The sequence below is a fragment of the Cyanistes caeruleus genome, chromosome 3 (genome assembly GCF_971803275.1).
Source record: "Cyanistes caeruleus chromosome 3, bCyaCae1.hap1.1, whole genome shotgun sequence".
Classification (NCBI taxonomy): Eukaryota; Metazoa; Chordata; class Aves; order Passeriformes; family Paridae; genus Cyanistes; species Cyanistes caeruleus.
This window is the reverse complement of record NC_141703.1, coordinates 60,046,501-60,062,843: the sequence shown is the minus strand read 5'-3', so window position 1 is coordinate 60,062,843 and position 16,343 is coordinate 60,046,501. Positions and strand designations below refer to the sequence as shown.

The 16,343-nt window shown below is 39.0% G+C and overlaps 1 protein-coding gene and 1 long non-coding RNA gene across 16 annotated transcripts in view; one reads left to right on the top strand and one right to left on the bottom strand.

Moving 5' to 3' along the window:
* ENOX1 (ecto-NOX disulfide-thiol exchanger 1) overlaps positions 1-16,343 on the top strand; it is a 352,618-nt gene that overhangs the window by 174,532 nt on the left and 161,743 nt on the right. For 2 of the 15 annotated variants that reach the window (XM_023936145.2, XM_023936351.2), the window contains exon 1: positions 12,993-13,053. The exons of 8 other annotated variants lie outside the window; for them this stretch is intronic. In XM_023936145.2, the coding sequence (XP_023791913.1) occupies positions 13,029-13,053 (25 nt within the window). In that variant the 5' untranslated portion in view covers positions 12,993-13,028. Of the gene's footprint in view, positions 1-12,885; positions 13,216-16,343 lie in introns of those variants that run through there. 5 more of the 15 variants (XM_086881229.1, XM_086881225.1, XM_023936074.2 and 2 more) reach the window with 4 other exon arrangements.
* On the bottom strand, positions 7,431-11,771 carry LOC147654175 (uncharacterized). The gene is made up of 4 exons (XR_015284580.1): positions 11,663-11,771; positions 10,846-10,887; positions 8,986-9,185; positions 7,431-8,572 (listed from the first exon to the last, which is right to left on the bottom strand). It is a non-coding gene; the product is annotated as an uncharacterized LOC147654175 (long non-coding RNA).

Here is a 16,343-nt window from a genome sequence, read left to right as displayed (position 1 = left end):
CATATAAAAAGAACTGTAAATATTCTGTTCAAAATTTACAAGTCAAACCCTTAGGTTTATTTATTACTATTTATTTAGTCTTTTTTTAAAAAAAAACTGAAAAAAAATTCTTTATTTTTAACTGAATTTGCTTTCAGAAGACCCCAAGTGATTTGACTGCACAGTTCTATGGATTTATCACTTGCCAAGTTTCAAATTTTTAAAAATCAAAGCCCTTTTTTTTTGAAGACTGTTAACAAGCATAGAAAATGTCCTTTACACTGCTAACTACATATAAAATGACCCAGATTTAATTTGTTTTGAAAATTATTTATGGCAAGAAAATACTCCCAGGCTGAAGTGTTCTTTGCCAAATGTAGTCTGCAGTGAGAGTCTGCAGGCCAAATTGTGAAACCACTGAAAAACAGGGCTGTTAGGGGAAATCCTGACATTACCTCTGCCTATCTACATGTTCACAGACAACGAGTAATGTTCACTATTTCATTGTATTCAAAATCAATGTATTTACTTAGTAGATCCATCATTTTATGAGAGTTTTAAAAATTCTTCTTTAAACTCATTTTATGCCTCCCCAAATCTATATTTTTTATCGATAGTGAAAATGAGATAAATTCATTGGAAGCAGACAACAAAACCTGTATGCATAAGGCAGTTTACTTACTGCTTATGCAAGATGTAAGTTTATTATACTTTTGATGAACTGTCCAGGCTCTGTTTATAAAGTTGATTTTTTTTTTTTATTCTGCAGTGGTCATACACAACTTCACTGAATGCTTCTTATCTGAACCCTGGGGTAGTCTATAATTCTTAAATCTGAAAGTAGAGGCATATCAGACATAAAACAGGAAATGTGGAGATTTTTGAGGAGTATTTCAGGTGATTTTGAAAAATATGTCATAGCTAATAAGAAGAAATGCTGCTCTAGGGTAAAGAAAAAATCTCAGGAGTGAGGAGTAAAGATATTCTTTAAAAGAGGTTTTAGCTAGGAGACAAAAAACAGGTGCAAAATGAAGCTGGTATTATGCTTGTGAATAATGAGGAAGTTACATTTGTGTAATGGATGTTAAGAAATCTATGTTTCTGTGAGAATGGATTCAGAAAGGTGAGAGAAATCAAACTGAATAATGGAAATCAGACTATCGGGTTTTCAATAGCTATGTCAGAGAAGAATCTCTTCCTGTAAGTCTTATCCAATACTAAGTACAGGAAAAGAGCAGAGAGTGCAACAGAGTAATGGAAGAGGAGAATATCAAGTGCATATTCAGAGCTTTTTAATCTATTACTTGTTATTCAGCTCCGACTGGCACATTAGGGCTGTAGTGATGATGGGATGTGAGCTTCCACATTTTGAGGAAAGAAATTTTCCTTTTCTGTCATTAGATTTTTATTCATATTTTACTTAATGGAAACCACATGACATTGATGTCTGGGAGGTTGTGACTGTGTACTTATGAAAATGCCCTTTCTTACAAAGCTTTGAAAGGGATCAACCTGTAGTTAAACTTTGTACATTATAATTTTGGGAATCTGGTGCATTTGGAAGACCTTATGAAATTGCACCTCAGAATGGCTAACTCATTGGTATGTGAATGCTCCAGAAAAAAAGTGTGATAAAAGCTGTCCAGTCTTTCCTTTTTTTATGTTTTTCTTTAAGTGGGAGAGATGTCAGGTTGCATCATTTACTTTTGGCCATATTCCTTTCATGCTGTTCCCTTCATACCTACCTTCACTACATTTTCATTTTTGTGTTTTACCCTTCTTCCATCACATAGTTTTCTCCTTCTTTCTAAACTGAGTCTAAATCAATCCATCTTTTTCTGCTTATATATAATGTTGTATAATAATAATAATGTAATAATGATAATAATATATAATGTTGTATATATATATAAAGATAGATAGATAGATAGATAGATAGATAGATAGATAGATAGATAGATAGGATGTTCTGTAAATACCTGCACAAAATGTGCAAGGGAGATGCCTGCTAAGTGTTCTTGCTCTATACTGGGCAGAGAAGCCTTGTGGCTTCTCCTTCAAATCCCAAAGAAATTCAGCACATAAAGCAGTTAAGCAGGAAAAGCCGTTTTCCTACTCCCATGCCATCAGGGCAAAGGAAGAACCTAGAAGGAGAAATCTAGATGTTTTTACTGTCATGTAAAGTAAAAGAGGTGCTATGGTCCCTCTTCAACTCTCCTAAGTCTTCAGAGAAAACAAGAGGGCTGGAAGAAGAATCCAAGGAACTACAGGCCTGTCAACCTGACCTTGTTGCTGGGAAAGGTCATGGAGCAGATCACCTTGAATACCATGAACCAGCAGGTACAGGATAACTCAGGAATCAGGCCTATCCAGTGTGGTTTTAAGAAAGGCTGGTCCTGCTTGACCAACCTGATCTCCTTTTGTGGCAAAGGGACCCACTTAGCTGGATGAGGGAGTGATGCTGATGAAGGATCTGGAGCACAGATGTAATGAGGAATGGCTGAGGGTTGGGGTTGTTCAGCCTGGAGAAGAGGAGTCTCAGGGGAACCTTATGGCTGAAAGGAGGTAGCCAGGTGGGAGTAGTCTGTTTTCCCAAGTAACAAGCAGTAGGGGATATTTAGATTGGGTATTAGGAAAAATTTCTTCACAGAACGGGTTGTTAAGTATTGAAACAGGATGACCGGGGAAGTGTTTGGGTCACCTGCCCTGGAGGTGTTCAAAAGACACTTAGGTGTAGTGCTTAGAGACATGGTTTAGTTGTGGCCTAAGTGCTGGGTTAAGAGTTGGACTCAATAATCTCAAAGGTCTAGTACTTCCACTTTCAGTACTTGACCTCATTTCCATAAATCTTTTCTGTGATTCTCTTACAGAATCAGAGAAAGGATAGGGCTGGCAGGCATTTCTAGAAATCATCTAGTCCAACTCTTTAGTCAGAATAGGGTCAGCTACAGCACGTCGTGCAGGACCACAGCCTCTTGAATGTTGAAGATATTCAAGGGTTGAGATGCCACAGCCTCTCTGGGCCTGCCTGAGTACTTCACTATGCTTAAAAAAAAAAAAATAAAAAAAAATCTTACATTTACATGGAATTTTTTGTTTTTCAGTTTGTCTCTTTTGGCTTGTCACTGGGTGCCACTGGGAAGAATCTGGTTCAGTCTTTTTTGTTTCCCACCCCATCAGATATTTATTCATATGGGTAAGATTCTCTAGGCCTCCTTTCCTCTAGGCTCCCTACTCTCTCAACCCCTTCTTATCTCGAAGATAATCCAGACCCTTCAGCACTTTTATGGCCTTTTGCTGAACTCACTGCATTTTGTCCATGTCTTGTCTTGTGCTGGAGATCCCAACACCAGGCCCAGCTCTTTATTTGTGCCTCACCAATGGGGGGAAAGAATGACCTGTTGGCCTTTGTTGCAAGGGGACATTACCTGTCCCCATGTCCTTTTCTGTAAAGCTATTTTCCAGATATTATGGCTCAGCATGCACTGGTACTTGGGGTTATTCCTCCCCAGGGGCAGGACTTGACATCTTCCTTAATTGAACTGCATAAGGTTCCTGTCAGCCCATTTCTCCAGCCTGTCCAAGGCCCCCTGGGTGGAAGACCAACCTTTTGGTGTACCAGTCACTCCTCTCACTTTGGTGTCTTCTGCAAATGTGCTGAGGGTGCACCCTGCCCCATCATCCAGGTCATTGATGAAGATTCTGAACAGTGCTCACCCTAGTATCAATCATCACAAGGGACCAGTCCCCAGCTGGACTTTGTGTCACTGATCACAGTTCTCTAAGTCCATTTGGCCAATTTTCAGCCCACCACATGCTCATAAATTTTATTCTCAGCATCCTGTGTAAAGTTTCTCACAGAGGCTCAAGGTTTCTCCTCCTATCTAATGGTGTCTAAACCACAAAGAGATTTGTCTGTTTTACCTCAGAGATTGTCCAAGGTCATGCAGTAAATTCTTGGAAGAGCTGCAGAATGAAACCAGATTTCCTATTTTTTTACATCTGAAAACTTCCTGTCTCTGCTGCCTTTGCTGACTAGATTTCGAATATAGACCTGTGTCTGCACAGAGACTTTTCTTTGTCAGTCTCTTTTTCCCAACTGTACCTTAAATACAACTATAAATTTTTAATAATACTTTATATTTTTCCATCATGGGTAACAGAAAAGGACAGAAAACGTAATGTGTGAGAACATCCTGCCTTTGGACAGCTGCATCATCACAAGTGTATTTTCATCCGAAACAACATTCTAATGGAAATAAACAGACATGCGGAAATTCTGCTTGTCTGCTGCAGACCTTTCTTACTGCTTTTCTTAAAAGCCTGGCCTGAAGAAGACTTGTCTGAAACAGATTGAGCACTGTCTTGCTAAGAAATGGTGGGGGAAAGTGTGTGGGGGAATAAAGCAGAAATGGATACAGCTCCATGGGTAGCACAACCACACATGTCCATGCCCGATAAAGACATAACAGTTGGTTGCAGTTCCAAGCTTCTGAATGTATGTGTAATTGAATAGTCATAACATACTCTGGCTGCAGCGCTGGTCATTTGTACTTTAGATTGCCTTCAAAGTGGTGAAGCCTTTCTTCTTCAGGAATTAACTGATACTCATTGGCTGTAGTGCAAAATTTTCATTCCAGTGTGACTTCCTATTATGTGACATGCTTTGACTTAGGAAATTTATCAAAATCCTGGAAGTCAGGATTCTCCTAATAAGATTCAGTAAGTTCCATTTAAAAATAGATAATGTTTAATTTTTTCTGCTTGGGACTCAGTTCCAGTGTCTCAGAGGACTGAATAATTTATTTTTTTTTTTTTTTACTGTCAGGACATTAAAAGGGAGGAGGAATCTGAAAAAAATCACATTAATGTGTATATATATATATATATATGTATATATATGTGTGTATAAATGTGTGTGTAAGTATACACCATTTACTTTTCAAGAAGAGTTTATTTAGCCTCACTTCCCCTTTCACACCTAAGAAAAGGAGCCCCTGCTCTGTGCAGTTCAGAGCCATGGCAGTAGCCCCTTTCATGATGGTGTGCATTAGGACATCCTGTTCATCCAGTGGGCCATGCCATTGATGGATGTGATGGGAGCAGTAAAAAAAGAAAGGTACATTTTGAAGCAACACTGCCATGAATGATTTTCTTAAGAGGCCTGTTGAGCGCTGCCATCACATATTAGTTGAGGCATTTTACTTTTAGAGGTCATGTTAGCATTTTCAGGTGAAGGGTGTGATGTTGAATGCCTCTGTCGTGACTGATGTCCCCTGTACCAGAATTGTCACAGACAGTAGTTACGGGAGGCGCGGCAAAGAACCTGTGTTTTCCACATCTGAGTTAAAGGAGCTTCCAGTTAAAACACTTTTTAACCAGTGAGTGCCTACACGTTTCCTAGCAAGTGATTCTTGGAAGCAGCGAGATTTAGAGAAAATAAATGAGAACTACAGTGTTATTTTTTTTAGTCTGCAATTGTCTGAAGTTGTTGTCAATAGAAATAGTTGCATACATTTGTCTTCATTAATCATTTCAAGGTGTTGCTTTTTGATGCAGCCAGCCCTAGCAGTTCACAGGCACTTTAATTTTCCAATTATCGTACCTGTGGCTCAGAACAGATACTGATTAGTTTCACATTTTGGTCTGTGGGCAGCTTAATGTTCTTGTCACCTTACATTGAGTTTTAAATGTGCAGAGTATAAGAGAATGTCAGATGTGCTCCCAAGTCTTTGGGTCAGGCTCAGCAAGTTATGATATTTCCAAGTACTGTACTGATGGGTTTTGGAAAGATGGATGAGAGAACAAAAATATGGGTTTAGGATCCTATGACAAAAGTAATGATTCCTCTTGTAAAGTGCATGTGAGTGATTTTGTGTTGCATTCTTTTTCACACAAATTTTCAGCGGAAGGTGATGCTGCTGGCTGCTGTAACAGCCATAGAAAAGGAAGTTAAAATAGCAGCAAGGCAACAGCAATGCTTTTCAATATTTGTACACAAGTAGAAGAACTTTTCAAACTGTAGTTGTGAAACAGAGGGAGAAAATAAATTTTGAAAAGCCCTAAACAAAAAGATTAATTTTGTAAGAAATAGAAATGTTGCCTGTCTCCTCTTTGTCAACTGTGTACCAGCCATGACTCATCCATGAATGCTTTTTTCTTTCCAAAAACTGATGTGAAAGAAATTCCCTCCAAAACACAAAACTATGCTGAACATCTGTTGTCTAGGTATTCATTAGTTCTGTCTGCTCTGCTTTTGGCTAATTGCCTGGGAGTGAAGTTGAATCATTTATGGGGACTTAACCTGGTGGCAGTTATAGTGGTAAAGATCGTGCAACATTTGATGAAACCTAGGAAGTGTCAAATATGTAGCCTCCCAAACATAAAGTTTATTTACTGGTTTCCCATGCATTTTGTTTGTTACAATACTGCCTGCACAACTGATAACAGAAAATGTATTTAATAACTACTCAGTGCTAATATGCTGTAGTATGCATGACTGACTAATTTAATTTATCTCTGATTAAGCCTATTATGTTTGAGATCACTTTACAGAAGAGACTTTTTTTGCCAGCTGTAAGCTTATTTGAATTGTAATATAAGTTAATAATGTGTGAAATAACTACTGGTGCCTGCTTCTAAATGTTAATTTTACCAAATCACTTCCTGAGTTAGTGCGTACACAGCTCATCCATTGCAGTGTCGTTAGCGGGTGTTTGGACGTAAGACTGCACAGGTAAAAAGGCAGGTGCATGGCTGGGGGATCAAAGGCTGTTGTTTCTCCTGAGAAAATGCAAAATAGATAAAATCACAGCCCAGCCAGGGATGGCACACCACCCCTATAATGACAGTGTCAGCTGAGAAGGAGCCCTCAGGATGCTCCTCGTCTTGAAGCGTTTGTTTCCTACAAAGTGGAAAGAGGAGTAGGGACTTCTCGGAAAAACAGAGAGGAATACATTAAACAAAAACTTGTGAGAAAGGCAGTCATTAGTATGTTTAAATAGGAAAGTAGCCATTTGGGTGGAATTCTAGATTTTTCTCAGACTGAGGATAGAGCTGGAAAAGAAGTGGGGAAAAAAAAACCCAAACAAAACCAAAACAAACCTCAAACAATTAAAACTTGGGAAATGTAAAGGGAAGAAAGTTCTGCCAAGGAAAGCTAAACATTTTTTCTCTAGGGACAAGGCAGACTGTTTCCTGTTTCCCCTCCACTCTTTTCTGTGGTCTAATTTTTAGAGTAGGCAGACCCCTAATGGAGAGGGATGCAAAGCTTTTTCTGTGCACAAGCTATATCCCAGAGCTATTGATCCCTAGCAGATGAAACTTTGCAATGTCTGTGCTTTAGCCACTTATTTCTCTGCCAGGCTGCAAAATGCTCTCAATTGCTGATTTGGAAAAAGCTCTGTGTTCATCAGTTGTTGCTTTTATGAAAAAAAACACATAATTATATATTGTCTTGCTTTAATATATGTTTATTTTGATTCTACTGAGAAAATTCTGGTGGAGAGACTGAAGTTTTCTACCTTGTTTAGAGAAACAAGTGTGATGGCCTGGAGTTTGGTCTATGAGATTATTTACAGGCAGTTGTCTAAATTATGTGTACTTTGCATTTAAATATATGCAACTTCAACTGGAATGAAAGGAAGTCAAATCTTTTCTCTGTCAGATTAGTGTATCTCTTCAAAATAGAAAATATATAGGATACTGTACTTACTGCATCAGACTGAACTGCCAAAACAATGTCACTTAACCAGTGTGGAAAGAAAAGTATGCTGCACATAATTTCTTTTTATGTCATTCTGTTCCACCCTCCAAACATTTCTGGCATGTGATAACATGTGGGATGTCAAGCATCATTGTTCACATTTTGTCATGCTATCTCATATAGATCAGTTATCAGCAAGTCGAGCTGCACAGCAACTCTGATTTCAAGGTCTCTTTTCACAGCATGTCAAATCCTAGCTGGCAGGACAGGACTTTGGCAGGCCCACTGCAACAGTGGGGATGCAGGAACATGTGCAGCTAGAATGTTTGATGGCTGTACTCTGCAGAGTAAATTTCCAGTATTATATAATCACAAGAATAATGGTATTTCTATAAAAATTTCTGATTTGGTGGTTACAAGGTTTGAGATGGCATTGCCAAGCCTCTTCCTTTTGTTTGCTCCGAGTAGTTGATCAGTGAGTGTTGGAGAGACAGACATGCCTGTTTTAGCATCAGACAGAGATAGGACTGACACTGTTATAGACTGCTGGCAAGGTGAAATGTTTATGTAGTATCACGTGGAGGGTATGTGGTACACTGGCGTCCCATGCTTTGTATAATCTCCCAGGTGTAATCCAGGGCTGAATGTGATACACAGGTATCTGAAGGTGTGCTGCTGTATGTAATTTAGAACTAGCTCTGCATGCTAGCACAAACTGAAAAAGTGCTGGTTACACTCTTGCTGGTCGTAGTTCTCAGGCCTGGAGACAAGGCGTTACTGGAGAGGATTTCAGCTTCAAGAGTTGCATCTTCATTGTTCTGAGAGCACTCAGGTTTGCCCCAGGTGTGAAGGCCTCTTCTATATCCTCTGCTTCTTGCCTGAGCAGCTCTGAGTAGAGAGATGATTTAGTTTATTGACTTTTCTTTTATAAGGAACAGGATTCTTTTAAAAATTATAAATGAACACATTTTTCCTTTTTGTTTTTTAAAAAAAAATTCTTGCTAAGAGTAGCAAGCTGAGCTTCTTCACCTGACAAAGAGGGTCGCAGTAATTCAACTTGTAGATCAGTCAAGGCTGAAAAATGTTTTCTCTTTATACAAATCATACATAATTAGGGATAGGAAAGCAGAATTTGATGCTTCATATTCCCTATTTGTAAGAGAGAAATTATGAAGAATAATTAAAGAAAGAAAGTAAAATATTTGTTTATAAATAATCTAAATTTTTAGTGACTTTCACAGTCATGAGGCAGTCTCTTAGATGCTTTGAATGTATTAATTAAAAATCTATTGCATTATTACCTGCAAGTATCTGTGATGTACATGGTTAATCACTCTCTGTTCAAACCCTCCTCATGCAAGGCTTTTTGGAATTCTCTGTGGCCCCAGTTCAACACAGAAACCATCAGGGGATCTGGAATTGTTGTGCTTTACAGAGGGCCAAGCGAAGACTAGGACTGCCTTCTCTCCATCCTCTTCCATCTTTCTTTTCCCCCCAATTCCTAAATTGAGATTGATCATTTAGCAGGAAGAAAAGACACTATGAGCAGTGGAGCGTAACTCAATACAATACTGAAAGCTGCTGGGCTGTCGTATCAGACTCAACTTACTCTTAAGCAAAGATTAGCGAGGCTAACATTTGTACAAGCCTGTAAATCTGCTTAGCGATCTGTGACTCTCACGGGCGAATAATGCTTCCTAAACACAGCCTTTGGATGTGTCGAGAGTCCCCTTTTTATCAGAATGACTGATAAATAGAAGCCAGATTATTTCTTCTGGGAAAGAAAATATTGCTCAAGGTACTACAACATAGGAAGCCAAAAGTTAATTCATACCTTAGTATGAATACCTTGTGTTATGGTCTGTCTTAACCATAACATACATATACGTTGCAAAAGCTTATTTTAACTGTGAGTGGCACCCCATAAATATTTGCTCATAGGAAGTTTCCTTCCTTGCAACAGTGATTGTCTCACCTTTTCTTAAAAAAATTACCAAAGAAATATGACCTCAAAACATTTGAAACCTCAAAACTTTTAGAAAGTTTACCATTTCTGTTTGCCTTCATTGCACTGATATTTCTTTAGCTTCTTAGATGAATATGAGCTATGTACAAAAAAGCATTTAAAAGCAATTCACAAGGAAACAGCAGTGTCATTTTCTGCACCTACACTGAAAGGCTCTGGACTTCATAAGGACTTAATGCTGAATAAAGAGCATGATTTTTCCTTGGTTTTTTTAAAGTTTACTTCTCAATCTGAAAAAAAAAAAAAAAAGAACCAACCCAAAGATGTATAAAGTATCCCAAAATGTTTTAAAAATAAAAACATAGTGTTCTAGAAGATACCCATATACATCAAATGTGACTTTTCTTTTAGCTGCGTAGTTATTCAGCTTAATTTCTTTACTGTTTTTTCTACTTAAGTAGACAATGAAATGAAATATAAATAAATTTAAATAAATGAAAACAGCCCTGTAAAGTTGGGAGGACATACAAGGCATCTGATAAGGATTAATACTATGTGGGTTTTTTTAATTTTTTTTTTTTTTTTTTTTAGTTTTTGATTACTGTTTTCTCTTTTTAATTTTTTTTTTTATTTATTTTAAAATTGCTCCAAGTTCCTGGATGCTTTCTGCTTCAACCAAGTCCATTAGGGGTTTTTTTGTGGTCTTGTTCAGGAATCCCTGTCATCAGTGAAGCTTGTTTGGGCAAGATAAAGAATAGTTTTATGGCATGAATTCTGATAGCAAGCACTCTGGGTTTTTGTTTGGGATTGATGAAGGGCTTATATGTCTGTTTAAGCCTTGGTTATCCTATTTTCCATTTACAAAACCAACATAGTTTTAGCATTCTTCCATAAGAGAGAATTTCTCTGTCTAAGATTAATTAAAAATAAATTCTGGTGGTTCAAAACCTCCTAATTTAGCTTTTTATACAAAAGTGCTGATACAACAGCTGATTAATATGCTTCCAAGCTACTTTACAAGCAGAGAAAGTATTTATCATAGCAGAGTGTAAATAAAAACATCAAAGTAGCTAAGTAAACTGCACCTATGTATCATGGCAGGGGTGGGTCGAGGACAGTGATGGAGGGATTGCAGGCATCTCCTGAGAATGTCACAGACTTCACTTCTTTGTAGAAACATTTCAGGTTCACTTACCAAATGATGATGCAGAGAAGAAAAACTCATTCTATGGAAGCACTGTAGAAGACAATAAAAAGGAAACACTGACCATCAAAACAGTTGAAAATCCAAGTGAACCACCTTGAAATTAGAAAACATGCATTTGGCAGAGAGGCACACTTACTGTTGAAGAGTAAACTTCAGAGAAGCTTCCTCTCACCAACAAAAGCAGAAGCAATCTATTTATTAAGCATGTTTAACTTTCCTGCATCTTTATTTGGATTACTGGAATTTCTGTCCAGAAAAGCACTAATGTCATTGCTGAGATTCCTCTTTTGCTTGCCATACTTAGAAAGTTGCTGATGTCCTTTAGTCTGCATTCCATTGATTTTTTTTTCTACTTTCATTTTTTTTCTTAATCACCTAATGTATATTAATTGCAATCCATTTCCCTGTGTTCCCTAATGTGGATTATTTTTTATATCTATTTTTACTTCACTAGGACAGTGTGATGATTCAGGCAAGTATTCATTTTTTTTCTTTGTTAATGGCTTTTTTTAGTGTCTGATAAAATGTTCTTAAACAGGTCCCAGCTTTCATCTTTTTTTCCAAATAAACTGTTTCTCCCAGCTGAATTTGCTCATAATTGTTCTTAGGATTGCAAAATGAGTCCTTTTAACACATCAGGTATATTTGTTTTCATGTTATCCTGTTTGTGATTAAGAAACATAATGAGCAAAAGGTGACATTCATAAAGAAGCATCTGCTAATTTTTAGTTCTGTGGTAATTTTTATGTTATCATTCAAGATTAGGTATAATGTAAAATTCCCGCAAGCTAAGTGCAGTTCTTACCGAGTGCAGAAAACATCCTTATGTAGAATTTTAAAAATCAATTTATTTATTTCAAGGCAGCACAAAGCCTCCAGCATGTGCTACTAAGTCCTCTGTGGCAACTCAGATTTCTCTCCTACACAGTATAAACAGATGCTTGAGGAATCCCTCGTCAGCATTTTCCCCAGTGTATTTGTGGTCTGGAACAGATATCACCCTGCTTTTCTTGCACAGCCTTACTTTCAAAAGCATTCCAGCCTCTGAATGCCTCCCTCTACTGCCCCAGGATGGGCTGTGGGAAGATTCAGTTGTTTCTGTCCAGCAAACGCTTCTCCATCCTGAGGGCCGCAGCTGCAGCCTGGCTTTATTGCTCAGCCAGCCTTGGGAAACCAAAGATTTCACTGGATTGTGGTCAGTGTGTAAAACCACTTAATTCAAGAGATTTGGTATTTTTTGTAGAACCATAGAATTTTTTGAGTTGGGAGGGACTGCCAAGGATTATTGAGTCCAGATCCTGGCCCTGTGCAGCACACCCCAAGTGTCACACCCTGTGTCTGAGAGCATTGTCCAAATGCTCCTTGAGCTCTGTCAGGCTGGAGCTGTGATCACTTCCCCGGGGAGCCTGTTCCAGTGCCCAAACACCCTCTGGGTGAAGAACATTTTCCTGATATCCAACCTAAACCTCTCCTGATACAGCTTCAGGCCATGCCTTTGGGTCCTGTCACTGTCACCACAGGGAAGAGATCAGCCTGCCCCTCCTGTTCCCCTCATGAGGAGGTTGAAGACCACAATGAGGTCTCTCCACAGTCTCCTCCAGGCTGAACATTTCAGACTTACAAGAAGTGCCAGTCATACAGCAAATGTCAGGCTGATAAAGCTCTGGCCTTTATCAAGGTGGCAGTGCTGGGTTACTGTTTAATGGTGGAACTCAGTGATCTTTAAGGTCTTTTCCAACCCTAATGATTCTATAATTCTATTGAAAAAGAGTAGAGAACTTTTCTAAGAAATTATGAGTATATGGGACAATATGGGAAATATGGGATGTCTCCACACATCCCTGTGTCAGGGTTGCTTCTAATGGCCAGGAAAGCTATGAGGGTGGCAGTGCAGGAGCAGGAGCTGTGGCCAGACACAGCACAGCTACAACACAGTGTAGGCAGGGAGTGAGGAGCAGGCCTAAGCACAAGCAGCTGCTGGGCTGTGGGGGAAGAGGGTCCCAGCAAGGCATCTCACAGCTCCATCCCACACTGCAGCTGATCTACACCACATTCAGCTGGCATTGATCAAGCAGGACTGCTGATCATTCCCAAAGGGTTATTGCTTCTCATTACATCAATGAAATAAGCAATGCTTCAGGTTACACAGGTGGTGCTTGCTGATATTAAACATGGCATCAACTTTCCCTGCCATTGGTGAGTTAAAAAGACTATAATCTGAATTTAGCTTGTTTTTTACTTGACTTTCACACTAGACCTAAGTACAAATTGTACAAGAATGTCTTTTAATGTTATTTCTGAAGTGGTAAAAGACCCTCAGTACAGCCCTTCAGATCCCAAAGTAGAGAAAGCTATTAGGTATGTTATTATTTTAAATTTTAATCTGTTCTGATGTTCCTGAAATGCTCTGTTGGTAATGTCTTTTGTATTAATCATCATAAATATTTTATCCTTTCTGGAAAGGGTATGCTGACGTAATGTCTAAGTTAGCGAGGCAACTTATCTCAGTTACTTTATCATACTTGCTAAACTTAAAATGAATATCAAGAAGTTCCAACAAAGATGTTGTGCAGATAATAAAGGCAAAAAAAATGGATAAAGATACAAAATGGTAACCATATGTAGCTATTTCTTTGCTTGCTCTTCTCGTATTCACAGAAACTAGAGGTTCTCTGTAGTTCAGCTGTAAAACTTCAGTAGGTGCAGCAGTCCCTGTTACAAAATTAATGGGCTAGGGGGATGAGGAAAATCCCCAAAAGGTGTGATAAAGGTTTCAAAAGCAGATGCTTGTTGACTTCTTGTATTGTTTTCTTTTCTATGCTGCTCCATAAAGAATGGTCAACCTTGATAGGACTAGGTCAGTAACTTCATGCCTGTTCTTGGTATCTGAAAAAAAAATCCAGGGACATGATGCTACAGAAGATGAAGCTGTGGCCTGAGTGATGCGAACAGCTCCTGTCTTGAGGCTCATCTCATCTCACAGCTCATCTGGTGGTGGGCAGGTATGAGCTTGGGTGTGTAGTTTATTCCTATTTCCCACATGCAAACAATTGTATTTCAGGCTTTACCTTGGATTTTGTCAGTATATTTACTTTGCAATGAGGAGAACTATCTTGGATAAAACTGTGCTGTGATTTTCAGTGGTTGGTGTCTTGTAGGGTAATGCACTGCATTTATTCTATTACCCTCCAAAATACCTGGATCAAACTTTCTTGCAATGGAACAGATCTGTGTTCAAAGCTTGACAAAGACTTTGGGGTAGTCTTCCATATGGACATTTTTAAGGTACTTGCACTCATCACCCTTCTGTAAAAATACTGAGCACTTCCCATCTCAAACATCCCTAGAATATATGCCCAGGCTCCGTTTCAGAATCAGATGAAATGGTACTGGTGTGCACACTTAAATAATTAGTGACTGTTTATCCAGGTACTAGCAATGCTTTCTGGTTTTTTTGGGTTTTTTTTTAATTGCAGCCTATGAAGAGTGGTACTTAGCTTAATTCTTGGCCAGGAGTAAAGTGTGATGAGAACAAGACAGACAGAGAAATGCATAGTTTAGAGCATCAAATAAATAAATAAATAAAAAATGCTCTTCCTTCTTAAAGGACTTAAAGGACTCCTCAAATTGTCAACATGTTTGCTTCTTGTTGTTAGCAGGTTAGCAGTCATTTGAAGGAGAAAATGAACAAGGGAGCTAAACGTTTGGGGAGAGACTGCCAAATGCCCAGCAGAGCCCTGGGGTAGGAGGCTGTGGATTTAATGCATGGTGCTGGTTGTGAGAGCATTTTGTACATCTGGTTTGGTTCGTGGACTGGATCCATTTGTGATGGGGAGCCTTAGCTATTATTGTTTGGTCCCTCTGTCTTATTTTAGCTTCACATTACTCAATGTCTGATTATGTTGGACAATACTCACTGTTGCTGCTGAGAACCTTTTGGACACCAGTGACAAAATGCCAAGGATTATGTCCATATCGTTCTGTCACAGCTTAGGAAACCTGTGGGAGTGAGCCAAGGCAGGCACTAGATGCTTTGCAGAAAGAGGGGTGCCAGCCTAGGATAAATAAACTAAGTTTGTCTCCCATCTTTTCTCCCACCCTGACTGACTGTACAACAAGAAGATGAACTGCGAGTCCTCAAACCCTTTGAGTGATGGCCCTGAGTCTAAAGAATTGTAAGAGGGAAAAGGAAACCTACTCTGATACAGCAGGGTGGGAATTTTGCAGATCCTAGGGATTCTGTCATTGTGCTAAGAGCTGAGATCATTACTGGGCACGCTGTTCAGCAAAGCAGGATTTCTGTCCATGTTTTCTTTTCAAGTTTATCCAGCCTGTTTTACAGCTGTGATAACTCGTGGCACAGTACAGTCCAAAAGCTGGCATGTCTATGTATATATATAGGCATAATATTAGTTACTCATGCTTTCTATCTGAAATTGAGAGTTGCTGCTTTGAAAAGAATGGATACCTGAATTTTGGGTTGTTATGTGAACCAAACAAAACCAGACAGAATATTTGGCACATAAGGAAGTACTGTATTTCATTTCATTGTAATGTTTTCAGTGGATCCAAAATTCACTAGTTATCCTAAATTCACAAGTTGTCTTCAATGCTGCATTTCATCTTTTTATCTTAGGTTTATCTGGAACGAGTATCTATGTCAACCAAGCCAGAGATATCAGGAATACTGATTATTTCACCAAGGTTAATATTTCCTAACAATAAAACCTGGTTTTTATGGTCTCACTTACTTAGAGAAGTACTGCTCACGTATAGGAGGTGATACTAAAATCTCTATGAATGTTTTTGTAACTGAAATTGCTGTGACATTTATGGTATTCCCTTTTCTTAGATTAGGGAATGAAGCAGTTACTTAAACTACTTTCAAAGTAAAATTATGGAAATTTCCATTTAGGATTTACACTGAAAAAAATGAAAGCATAAAGTGCCATTTTGGGTGGTACAACTATATTTTGGTATCCCCCATGCCCAGTGGCATGTCACTGCAAGGACTTGAAAACTGGATGTGAGGGCATGTTGCCTTCCTGCATCTCTTTGCCCAGCTGAAGAGGTGGCACATGTCACAAGAGGGACTCATGTGCCATTCAGATGTTCAACTCTGTGAGGGACCAGTGCAAGGTTTTCTGCCTCTGTAGACAGAGCCCGAGGCTTTGCAGTATCAGGGTGAGCTTAGGATGCAGAGAATAAGGGAAAGGGGTTTGAGGTAATGGCTGAGCTGCTGGAGATGTCCTAGACAGACAAGAGGTCAGCTGTGTGTGGAGAAAGTTACCTTGCCCCATCAATTCTCTAAGAACAGCTGGGGAAAAGGAGTGAAGAGCTCTGCAGAGACAATGGGGCTGGGGGGAAGGTGCAGGAGTCTGTAGCAGGCACTGGAACAGGTTTCCCAGAGAAGCTGTGGATGCCCCATCCCAGGAAGTGTTTGAGGCCAGGTTGGACGGAGCTTTGAGCAAACTGATCTAGAGAAA